Source organism: Clinocottus analis, unplaced genomic scaffold, assembly GCF_023055335.1.
Source record: "Clinocottus analis isolate CAN_PGR_092001 unplaced genomic scaffold, fCliAna1.0.p SCAF_7, whole genome shotgun sequence".
In the NCBI taxonomy this organism is placed as follows: Eukaryota; Metazoa; Chordata; class Actinopteri; order Perciformes; family Cottidae; genus Clinocottus; species Clinocottus analis.
This window is the reverse complement of record NW_027176229.1, coordinates 7,758,981-7,771,128: the sequence shown is the minus strand read 5'-3', so window position 1 is coordinate 7,771,128 and position 12,148 is coordinate 7,758,981. Positions and strand designations below refer to the sequence as shown.

The 12,148-nt window shown below is 42.1% G+C and overlaps 1 protein-coding gene across 1 annotated transcript in view; it reads right to left on the bottom strand.

Annotated features, from left to right (window-relative positions):
• The window catches only part of si:dkey-91m11.5 (PH_BCR_vertebrate and RhoGAP_Bcr domain-containing protein), a 28,986-nt gene that overhangs the window by 1,756 nt on the left and 15,082 nt on the right, over positions 1-12,148 (bottom strand). Inside the window, exons 4-21 of the mRNA XM_068605102.1 lie at positions 11,283-11,468; positions 10,208-10,315; positions 9,936-9,996; positions 9,774-9,826; positions 9,534-9,674; positions 7,071-7,192; positions 6,570-6,735; positions 6,204-6,323; positions 5,936-6,011; positions 5,739-5,843; positions 5,549-5,623; positions 5,030-5,127; positions 4,703-4,834; positions 1,788-1,847; positions 1,540-1,649; positions 1,086-1,225; positions 836-970; positions 643-748 (exon numbers count right to left, since the gene is read on the bottom strand). Coding sequence (XP_068461203.1) covers positions 643-748; positions 836-970; positions 1,086-1,225; positions 1,540-1,649; positions 1,788-1,847; positions 4,703-4,834; positions 5,030-5,127; positions 5,549-5,623; positions 5,739-5,843; positions 5,936-6,011; positions 6,204-6,323; positions 6,570-6,735; positions 7,071-7,192; positions 9,534-9,674; positions 9,774-9,826; positions 9,936-9,996; positions 10,208-10,315; positions 11,283-11,468 — 1,994 coding nt within the window. The remainder of the gene's footprint in view (positions 1-642; positions 749-835; positions 971-1,085; positions 1,226-1,539; positions 1,650-1,787; positions 1,848-4,702; positions 4,835-5,029; positions 5,128-5,548; positions 5,624-5,738; positions 5,844-5,935; positions 6,012-6,203; positions 6,324-6,569; positions 6,736-7,070; positions 7,193-9,533; positions 9,675-9,773; positions 9,827-9,935; positions 9,997-10,207; positions 10,316-11,282; positions 11,469-12,148) is intronic.

The following is a 12,148-nucleotide window of genomic DNA, read 5'->3' as shown; positions in this document are numbered from 1 at the left end:
TGAATTCTAACAGAAAGACTGTAATATTTAATCTTTTAAAAGACTTGCTTTAATACATCTACAGTATATGAACGCCCTGAGAAGAAAGTGAGAAAAAGGTTTATCTATGTCGATATATAGCTGATCTTTATGTTTCATGTTGATGACTTAAGAACTCGAGGAAGAGGGTTTGCTCAAATCATTTTTTATAGTTCTGAATTTTTTTTCCCCATCAAAAAACAGACGTGAACATGGTTTAGTGTTGCACTTCGGCCTGATGTGGTCCAGAATGAGTATTACAAAAACAAACTGACAGAAAAATAGATCACCTGCCAAAACTTTAGAAAACAAATGCAAGCAGGAGAGAATTGTAATCAAGATCAGAATTAGAAAATGGATCACCAGAATTGTTTTCCCCGCAACCATCCATTACTATTGGTAAGCAGTTACTCTATAGACCTGCTACAACTGATCACAAGCCAAACACTACGTAGTTATTTCATCACTGCTGACCACTATATCAACGACAACAGACCTTTTTTACTGTGAAATTCTGACAAAATGAATAACTTTTTTTCTAAGGTGGGGGTAACAGACATACACACTGACACACACACGGATGCACCATAGCTTGAATAATGGAATAAGTGTTAGGTCTTTTACCTTTTAAGGTGGTCGAGCAAGAAGAGGAAGGTCACCAGATTGGGCTCTGGCAGAGACAGCAGCAGGTTGAGCATGCAACTCTCCTTAGCCACACAGTCGGAGAGAGCTGCAGGGCGAAAGCATACAAAACAAAGGAAATTACGCCTGCCTGATCGCCATAACATTATGCCAGAATAAAGAAGTGCCGACTGACCGATGCCTCCAGCAAAGTTGGGGTACAAGTCGTCAGTGAAAAGAGGCTCCGGCAACTCGCGGAAATACAGCTTCAGAGTTCCGGCGATGGCGTTCACGTCCATCTCCCTCATCATGACAGACACGTCTCTGTTGTCTGCGGGGGCGGATGACACACCAGTCACGGAATACCAAAGAATACGAGCCGCACAGTGAGCTTTGAAAAAACACTCATCATACAAGAGCTTCACAAGAAATCCAACCGAACTCACTTGAATCGAAGGCCGCCTTGAGTGCCTGGATGTCAGTTGCGACTCCTGACACTCTGTAGATTCCCACCTCGTCCATCCCTCGTCGCTCGATCTCCTCCACACACTGTCTCACAATGAGGGGGACCTTGGAGCGCTCTCGCCTGGTGAGGACGTGGTCACACACAAAGAGGTTTTTGACAGATTGTGTGAATGGTGGAAACACAAGAGACCGTGGTTGAAATAAGTACCTTGTCACCACATGGAGCATAGCGAAAACTAGTTCTTCTTAAAAGAACACACTTTCTTTACGCTCTTCACTCTCAGTAGACAATGTTAATATTTTAATCCATTGACAAATCAAAAACCGGACACAAAATAAAAATAAAAATGGGAATATGGGGACCTCACACACACACATACACACATACACACACACACACACACACACACACACACACTCACACCATCAACTCACTTCGTTACTACGTTGATCTTCACTCCAAAGACGCCGGACTGTTTCCGTGAAGGCATTCGCTTTAAACTGAACTCTCTGCTGGTGAACTTCATCGAAAGCTTCACTTCAATCTGAAACGCGTTAGGAAACCAGTCATAGTTTAGACAACTATGAAAGGTAGTTGGAATGGAACAGGGAAGTGGTGCAGAAATGGAGACTCAGATGCTAAATGTCTCATTTTTCCGGGTTGTAGAAAAAACTAAACTTACTCCATTCATGGCGATGACTGCCCTCTGCCAGTCTTTATTTTGCAATGTATGAGGATCCAGCTGAAAAAAAAATAATCAAGTTTTACTTCACATTTAATGAATTTTTCTATGTTGAGCCTTTGTACAGCTGTTGTTGTTTGTTAGTCGCTGTACATACTTACATACACTTCATACACTGCATACACTTCTTTATGGTGTCATTTCCTAAATTAATACCCTCTGCTAATGTGTTGTATATATTTAGTTTTGTTATATATACTGAGTATCTCTATTCCTGATATTTGTTCTATGTAACTTTGCTTGCTTAAGTGACAAAGAAAATTCCCCTTGGGCATGAATAAAGTATACATCCATCTATCAATCTATCCATATTCAGATTCTCTTCAGATATAAAAACAGGAAATGCTGTGCCAGGTGATACGAGTACTTCCTGCAATGACCTTACTCAGCCTCACATAAGCATAAACTCCATATGGCCAGGTAGTGTCAGTGATCTATTTTAGTCGTCTGACTAATACTAATCTGATAGCATGTATTTGCAGTGATCAGGCATGAGTAATGTAATAACATCATGTCCAGCTGCTAAGCACTGTGCCTGTCCAAGATGGCAGATGTTCTTTCAACCAAGAAACCATCAAATCCCATTCAGATAATCCTTTGTTCAGTGAAAAACTATATTCTAACGCAATACCTTAAAAATAAAAAATAGCAATAAAAAAAAGAATCACAGGCAACACCAATGATGGCTTTCTAAATCTTAAAGGAATGAATCCAAACAGAAATACAACACAGTGTATACTTTAAATAATAATACAATTATATAAAATGTCACCGGAAAATGAAGGAAAGTGAAAACAGGTTTGTCCTTAAATGTAGGTTTCTGAGGCGCCGTTTACAACAACCTCTCCACTTCTTTACCTTCGGTCTGATCAGACTGCTGCGGACTCGGTCCCACAGACGGTTCCCTGTACCCGGAGATTTCCTTTGAGCCACGTCTCCCTCTTCCTCTAGACCGCCGCTGACCTGATCCAAACTCTCCTCCTCTTTAGGATTACTGTCACTCATTCTCTCTGGCATGAGACTTTCTTAAATCTAAAATGTTACTCACTAATGGCAAACAAACAAACCAGCTGATCCACAGTTAGCGCTGTTATCTCAACCGGGTCCCCAACAAGAGCAGCAGGTCCTTGTTCCCCGAACAACCCGCCCCTGATCACATTGCCTCAAAGGCGTTTTGAGGTTCTTCATTGATGCAAACCAGCTGAATCTTCACAAAACTTTCTGTCATCTTCACATCCTTGTGTTGTTGTATTCCAAATCCTTTCATTCCACTGGGAGTCAGACAGGAACAAAGCCACGCAGCCTGCCGTCCACGCTCGCCCGAGTGTAGCTGTACTTCCCTGATGGATTTGGGGGATTAACTCACGAGAATCCCCTCCTCCCCCCATTACCAACATGCTCACGCCTGATGCTGTCATGAGTGCAGGATGGACATATAGCATCCCAGGTAGCCTAAAGAGGATCTTCTCTGGCCACTAACGGACTAGTGACTTTACACATCGGAAACGCCCATATCTGAAACAATATATTGTGCCAAAACCCGTCATACAGCCCTTAAATGACCCAATACCTTTCTCAGAGGCTCTTCCTTCTATGACTGGTCAGAGCCGGTCTTAATGTCCTGCCTCAGATAATACGATGTAATTCTCATGGATATGAAATGGTAAAAATGGTAATACTGGTTAATCAGTATTATTTGTTAAAAAGATCAAGTATATATGTATATATATATATTTTATTTTAATTTTCCATTTGTTTAAATGCTTCTTTGTTTTGGTGCATATGGGGATTTATACACCCTCTAAATTCAAATCATTTAATTGTAATACTAATCTGTTGTGTCATATTGTCAAGTTTCGGCTCCACAGCATTGATGTAGCCGCCAAGAAAGCAAGAAGAAAGGCCAACATGACACAAGAAGTCGTAAGAGTGATTTAGAATAACTTTCTCCAGGCTGTTGGCTCCTGAATAACATGGCAAGTATCTGAGACTCGACAGAGTTTTGACCAACCTGCCCAGCAGGGAAATCCCTTCACCGCTGATCAAAGAGCGCTTTGTCTCTCTCTCTCTCTGTCGTACTCTGGAGCCGTGCCAATGGCAACATTTGGTCAACCCAAGACTAATCCACCCTCTGTCACAACACCCTAACAGGGGTCAAGCTGAAGTGACTTACTGGGAATCTAATGACTCACTTCTCTTTCATCAGCAAAGGGTCTCCCAGGGCAGGATTAGACAAAAAAAAAGAAGCTGTTGTGGTCCACTGTGCAAATAAATTACCACTAGAATCAATAGAGTGAGCAAGTTCACTCCACATAGGCAATGATTGTTTTTCCTAAACATGTGAGTTCATGTGGGTTCACCCTGAGTCTGTAAATATAGATTTTTAGTTCATTTTTTCGCTGTTGTATAAGAGGCCAATATTTAGGATATCGTGCCAGAATACCAGACAGAGATTGAATGTTATTGTACTTTACCTTTCTGTAATTGCCATTCGAATAAATAGTTTTGGAAAATACCCAAACACCCTTTTTTTTTATCAAATATAAAGCTATAAATATGGTGGGTCTGAAGTAGTGCACAAGTTGTTTTTCCACAGGAAACCACTGACAAGTTTACTGTGTAAAATGCATATTTTTTCATAACCAACTATACAAAAATACTCACTAAAATGTTTGTTTAATATGGTTGATATATTTATAGTATTTCTTTGATATTGGTTTGGACCTTAAACATCTAGAACAGGCCAGGGTAAGAGAAGTGTGGTAACCCATACACATCTGGTCCTCTCAGGTATTTCCCAAAAACACAAGCCATTATTTGCTGTCTGACCAAGGTCTACCCTAATTTGTCCGTACCTTTATTTGTCCTTTGGCCATGATCTTGTCAGCGATCTCTCCATCCTCTTTGCTCTGCTTGGTTTTGTTGCAGCACTTCTCATAGCAGAGCAGCCTCAAAGTTTGAGAGCCCTCCAGCTCAATCTCAAACTCCTTCCACAGACACAGAGAAAAAAACATGTTAATCAAGGTTTCAGCCCAGTGAAATGTACTTTTATTCTATCCACCGAACAGCGTTTTTGAGCCTCCACGGCCTTGTTCAAAACTGAGATGCTTGGTTTGCACAGCGGTGGATACAGAAGGGGGAGCTCACTCGTTTACTTTCTCCACTCTGATATGCACTCTCACCTCGTTCCAGTTGGGCTCTGTGGAGTCTCTGTACACTCGTGTTTTGGCTTTGTTGACAAAGTAGCCGAAGGAATCCACCTCCAGAGAGCAGTAAAGGTCTAGTGGGCACAAGCAGAAGTAGTTTGAATGGCTGAATCAAAATGAAACTAAAAACAAAAGCTCCCCATGAATCTACTCTGTCTGGTGTCATTCCTGGTACTGTCTCAGTGGAATCTCCTCTTATTGTAACATGCAACTGACTGTTACCTGACTACTAGAGCAAAAACGTTTGAGCAGACAGTGATGTGAGACATATTTGAGGCTGCTTGTACACACTGTTCCTGGCTAATCCCACTTGTTCCACTGCAGCTGTCCACCCAGCTGACAGCCGCAGAGAGAGGGAGGGTGTGGGTGGGTGTGGGTGAGAGTGGGAGGGGGGGACACAGCAGATGACACAGAGGATGATGAGACACTGCATGCAACCTCTAGAATTATCAGTGAGATGACTCCTTGTCAAAAACAGGAGAATAACCAACTTACTTAAGCTGTGTTTCAGCCCTGACGCGGAGTGGACGATGACATTTAGGAAGCCGTACAAACCAGAAGATTCATCATCTGCGGAGGGTAGCGTTCAGATCATGCAGGTCAAAAAAATATATAAAACAAACTTGGTATATATATATGAAGATGTATATTAAAACTTAAAAATACAATGCACTGTGAACTTTACCTTCTTTATTCATGGTCATTGGGATCGTGTGAACAGTCTGCAGTTTCACACAGGAGTTAGTTAGCATCTGCAGCTCCAGGGAGGTCAGAGAGGAGCTTTTGAAGCCTGCGCGACACAGTCAAAGGGAAAACAAGTCTCATCAATTGGATATTACAACTGTTGTAATAATACTCTACTGCCTCTGCCTGTTAACTCACACTTCTTCTGCTGCTCGCGAACGAGCTCCCTCCACTCGGCACGTTCATAATCAGAAGAGATGAGGAACGTGAAACCCTAAAAGAAATAAAGGGGTGATAAATGATATGCTGTTGTATGTTATTGCACTCTCATGCTGTAATGGCATGCTTGTTACCAGCAGGGGGCAGCATAAGCCACGTTAAGAAGTTTATTGACTGTGCAAGATATTCACAATGATATTTAGCATGATTTTTATAAAAGGAACCTTCTTTTAGACTCTTGACTCACCTTGCCGTTTCGGTTGGCAACTCTGAATGCCATGTTGGGAGACATGAGAAGCAGCAGGGACTCCTGTTCTGAAAGCTTCTTCCTCAGTCGCTCGATCACCTTGGGTCCTTTGGTGGTTCTCTACAGATTAACAGTACCAGGTTTAACGTAATGCAGGGCATGCCGTCTAGACATTTGTTCTATTCACATGTGCTAATAAGTCCCTCATTGTATTTTAGTTTTGTCTACAAAGCTGTCATTGTTGTGGTGTTTTTACAGTGTAGTTATTTCAAGTCAATTATAAACCAATGTATCGTAAACTACACATTTCCTTGTATTTTGAGGCTTGCGTTTCTGTCGGTGTATTTAATAGCAGTGTATCCTCACCTTCTCTCTTTGAATCTCGTTCTTGATTTGGGAGATTTTTATCTTCAGGGAGTCGATCTCCTCATCCTGGACCAGCGGGATGGGGGTGGACTCACAGTCCTCAATGGTCTGGAAAGTCAGGTCAGCCAGTGGGATGTACCACTTACAGTCATACTGTTGCCCTTTTCTGTGGGAGCACAAAATGTGTGGAGAACGACGTCATTTTTTTTCTTCACCCAGTAATTGTTATGTAGCCCTGCTCTTCCACCAGAATGTTTTTTTAAGCAGCGTGAAACCAACCGTGCGAATAGCCACAAGCTTGAAAACTGTTGAAATTATAACGTTAACCTCCAACTGCAACCGCTGGTCACATTGAAACTGTTCTATTTCCAGCAAAGCAGAATTTACTTTAACAAGTTTAATGTCTGGGCGGAGTGACTCTCACTCCCTAACAGGGATTTTTTTTAGCCAGTGGGTCTTGCAGGCCACCCAACCTCGGGCAGGACGCCGACCCAGACTCACCCCGCAGCCTGTTTCTTCAGCTTGGTGCAGAGCAGCAGGTCAGTGAAGAGGAAGACGTGACGGAGTTTCCTGGAACCTTCGACCAGCTCCACCATGAAGCGATCCCTCAGCAGCTGACGGTTCTACGAACACGAGAAGAGTCAACACACTCATAGTTTATAACTCTCATTAGTCTCAAATACACCCCCAATCATCTAAATTATTCAGTATTGTTAACTGTGAGTGAGAATTTAGGTACTATTGTACTGCAAAAAAAAGCTGCAATACTAAGAACTGCTGAAAGTACAGTATCTAATTTACGGTTTGTATTAGCGCTTAGTTTAAAGTGCTTTAATTTGGGGTTCTCAAACTATTATATTGTGCTGATGTTGGTATGTGCTTATAATTGCTCTACACTTAATTGTGCTGTCGGATGAATGCTATCAAACCTCTCAGCAGAAGTAAACGCAATAACCAAAGCAATACATCATTTGTAACATGTCCAAAACAAGGCGTGCATTGTATGCAGCATGTTTCTTCAACCACACTGTAGCATCCTCTGTGATTTATCCAGCCCATGTTAGAAACGTGATGACATGAGCTCCTCCTGCAGCAGCGGGCATCTGAGTTACCCCATAGCCTTTTGGCCTCTGCGCTGAGGCTGTTTACAATGACGCTGCCATGTGAGACTCAACCGTCCCACACCAACCACAGTTTGACAAAAACAAGGAAATCACTGCAGCTTTGCTTCCCTATTCTGTTTTTGGGACACTCCAGTTCAGAGCAGGCCGGTTACAGGCCCCTTTGGAAGCCCCTCAAACATGTTAATCACTGTCCTGGTTTCAAAGGGAAGAGGACATCCGCTTATTATGTTGTGACACAAACACAAGCACAAATAGTCAATAATCCAATGGAAAAACTGGTACTGCAGTGTTCACTGCCTCCTGGCAATAGAATCAGTCTCTGTTTTTATTGTGCACTATAATGAGAAGTTGAGCAGTGAAGCACGCACAGGAGGTGGAGCTAAACAAGCTCGTAATTACGGTGCAAAAGATCAGCAAGGGGAGCAAAATTGGTTGACAGCTGATCTTAACAACTCCCATTTCTGTGACTGAACTGTCACATGCTGGCTTGTTATCTGTCAATCTCCTTATGGGACTTCAGACTTCCTCAACAATATACAAAAGAATGTTCCCAAGAACTTTCTTTGATTTAATTTCCCACCCAGGTGGGCCGGGCTAGTTCCCAGAAAAAACAGAGTGAGAGGAAGTTCTCATTCAGGTCATCTGAATCAGAGCGGGGGTTGGGGGATGGGGTCAGGAAGCATGGTTAGGCCGGTACACACCCACAGCAAAAGGCTGGTTAGACAGTCAAGTTGATAAGGAGTGCTGCAGGTCATTTCTGGGAAGGAGAGTTGGCAGGGAAGGATGGGAGTAATCAACAGGTTTTCCTGGTTTGCGACACGGAGACCCTCTTGCCTCCAGTGGTTGCAGGGCTATGTCACGTGCTTCCTATATTGTGAACTTCCTTCACAACTAAAGCAGACATGCTGAGGTGAGTCAGCAACAACCTGACTCACAATCCGGTTTTATTGCAGCTTCCAGACACCGCGTACTCAGAGTGTTTCACTGTTAACAGACAAGACGTGACAGAAATTCATGTCATGGCAGATATGATCCTAAATTCCTCAATGCTCCTGTTTCACTGAGTAAAATCAAGTAAGAGACAAAATGTAGACCTTAAATCAATACAGTTAAGTGTTCTGCCAATCTAGAACGTTAGTGACATATATTTTCATAAACAATAACTGTCAGTTAATCCGACACTTTGGTCAAGACTGAAATACCTCAACAACTATCGGATGAATTGCTATTTAATTTTCATCAGCCTCAGCTGTACTTTGTGTTTAGTTTTAAATAACCAATGTTAGCATGCTAACACACAAAGCTGAGATGGTGATCCTAACTGCTAAACGTCAGCATGTTAGCATTGTCACTGTGAGCATAAAGACATAAAGTCAGCATTTAGCTCAAATTAGTAAAGTGTTTTTAATCATTTTGCTTATTGAATATTTGTGTAAAAAAGTTAGAAAGCAAGCTAGATTCCCTTTAATGCTGTACAACTAAATAATGTTGCGCTTGAGAGTAAGCACTAAGTTAGTGAAGCATATGCTGGACAAATATAAAACCAGATACAGTAAAAGCAGGAGTGGCTCAGGGAGCCAGTTCTGTCGTGCCAGGACTCGTCACTGTGCCACCACAGCATTCAAACCACTCACTTTCTCCTTGGCGAGAGAAACAAGTGCTCCACATAGGATCAAGCTGGAGCTCTTAACTTATCCTTCTCTACTCAAGCCCTTAGTGCCTATTAACTGCAGCAACGTGGGGTACATTCTACCAAAAACAAGCGAGGATTTATTTATCCTTCTGCAGAATCATTAGCATAACCCTGAGATGATAAAGTGACTCAGCTCTCCATACTGACCTCTCCCTTCTTAACTGTCATGGACTGTCTACGTGGGGTGATCTCTTCATTTATACTGGACAGGAAGTTCTGGGAGATGCGCAGGGCGTCCAGTAGCAGCAGATAGTCCGGGTGGCTGGAGGGCGTGTGCTTCAGGAGGTCCTAGAATAGAAAATCAAATGATGGCAAAGTTCAATCCCCTAAACTCTCTTCAGGCAGACAAGATGTTGCGCCAGATTTGTGTTTGGCAGATTGACTTACATGCAGAACGAGTGTGCTGCGCGTCACTCTGTCCACAGGTTTGTAAAGAAGAGCTGTGGAGGAGGCACAGTCAGTTCAACAGGCCTAGTCCCAGCTCAACTACTTATAGCAATATTGATCAATGTGGAGCCTGGCTGGTCATTCATTTCAATCAGTACTCACTTTCCAGTGAATTTTTAGCCGACTGGTCTTTGCAGTCCTTTGTGCTTTTGACCTTGAGATTCTGCCAGGAAGATAACACCAGAGTAAATAGTGAGAAGAAATACCCTCGTTAAATCACTGCCCCACGGCGCAATTAAAACAATCAGCGCCGCTGTTCAGAGCTGCGTGGCATTTACCCTGTGAGGATGGCTGAAAACTGCCCTGTCATCACTTGTCTCGGGCAGCTGTGCAACATCAAATACTTGCCCGCTGCGCGTAGCGTGATTACATACCTCAGATATCTCTGCAAACTGAGCGTTCGCCTGGCAGCATTTGTCCGCCGTCTCCACAGCAACCTTATAGTTATCCACAAAGGCCCGGTACACTCCCAGCTGGCTCGCCTACAGGGCACAAGTAGAGGACAGATTAGATTCATCCTGAAGGTAGATTTTAGTATGCGACTGCCACTGGGTACTTAGCAGTGTCACTGTATGCTGTACTCAGGCATGAGTTGGCGTAACAGTATTACAGGAGGAATTAATGTGAAGGAGTGTGATTCAATGTCCAATCCATAAAGGTTTATCATCTTTTTTATCCAACAGCGAACACAGAGGAAGCTTTTATTCAGCGACCTCCTATAGAACGTTTTGTTCTCCTTTACTGCCAATGATGTGGTGAGGCAAGGCTTTTATCTGGCCGGGGGATGACTCCAGTCAGTCTACTCACATGTGCACTGCAAGATTGTTTGAGCTTTAGTAACAGCCAAAGACTCCCACCTTTACCCCCCTGAAGGCCTCCCCTCTTTTAACCATCATTAATGATCAAGGCTTGACATTTACAGCGTGCTATAATTAGTTTCTGAAAGTTACTGACTAGACGAATGGTAGTCTGTTTGATCAAAATCCAACATACAGTTTGATGCTGTGAGGTTTCATGTTATTTGATACCAAGGAAGTGATTGCCACTGTAATTAACCATGTGTGGTAACTACACACTCATACTGCAGTTAAACAGCAATTCTACGTGTTTCAAATCTTACAACTATCACAACATTTCTCTCATGTCAGTCCATCAGACACTTTGTACACCACTGCGCTCAGACTTCCTTGTTTACTTTATTTGCAACAATTCACTGCTGCATTCAATTTAGGTCAAAAGTAGTTGCTCTGAAGCGTTACCATAACATGTTTTCCTTCAACCATACTACATCTTAAATTATATTTGTTATTTTTCCGAGTGTGTTAATATAATTTACACAATATAAATGAATTTCCACCATCAATGATTACTGACTGATGATTGCACACTTTTTCAAGTTAAACATATTTGTTCCCCGGGATGAAGCTAACCAATATATCATCACCATACCAGTTTCTGGAAGAGGTCGCCCACACACTGCTGATGGCCCCAGTCCTGGACTCGGGGCAGCAGAGCGTCATAGAAGTCCTTGTGGATCTCATGAAGCTCTGGCACTTTGAAGAAGATGGTCTCTATCTGCTGGATGGTCAGCATTGGTTGCGATGTTGTGGCTGCAGCTCTCAGAGGCTTCATGGGCTGGAAAAAAAAACACAGTCCAAATGTAGGAAACAGTTACTGAATGCACTGTACCTGTGAGAGGAAATAATACCACAAAAAATATCTTTGTAGAAAGACTTTTCCACAAATATACCAAGACAAAAGACACATTTGATTTTAGGAGATATGCTAAAACAAGCCTTATTGCCTTACCCCAATCATAAAAAAAGAAGTGAACAATATTTGTTTTTGTATGTTACAAGTTAAAGTCAAGCTTTAACTCTGAGCAGTGTCCAGTGTAACCACAAGTAACAAAGTAAATACAAGTGCAGTATGACACACTGGAGCAATAGCGACAAAATAGTTAGCTAACATTAGCTTACATAAGCAGCAGTGGACACTACTTAAATTAAGCAAGGGTGTGTTTTTAATTAATGTTTTCATTTGTAAGACGAACAATGTGTTATTTGTTTTGCCTGAGGTTAGATAGTTTCACTAACTGACTCAACAATGTCAATTACACCAAATTATCTCACAAAGGTTTTCAAACATTAGTTAATGTTAGGTAGGATAAGCTATTGCTTATAACCTTGAGCAAGGGTGTGTTTTTATTAGTTGTACATTTAGTTTTCATTCGCAAAAGGAAGAACGGGTTATCTCTTATTTCAAAAGTTAGATAGTTCACAAACTTAGTGATGTCAGTTTATAAGCAATAGCGT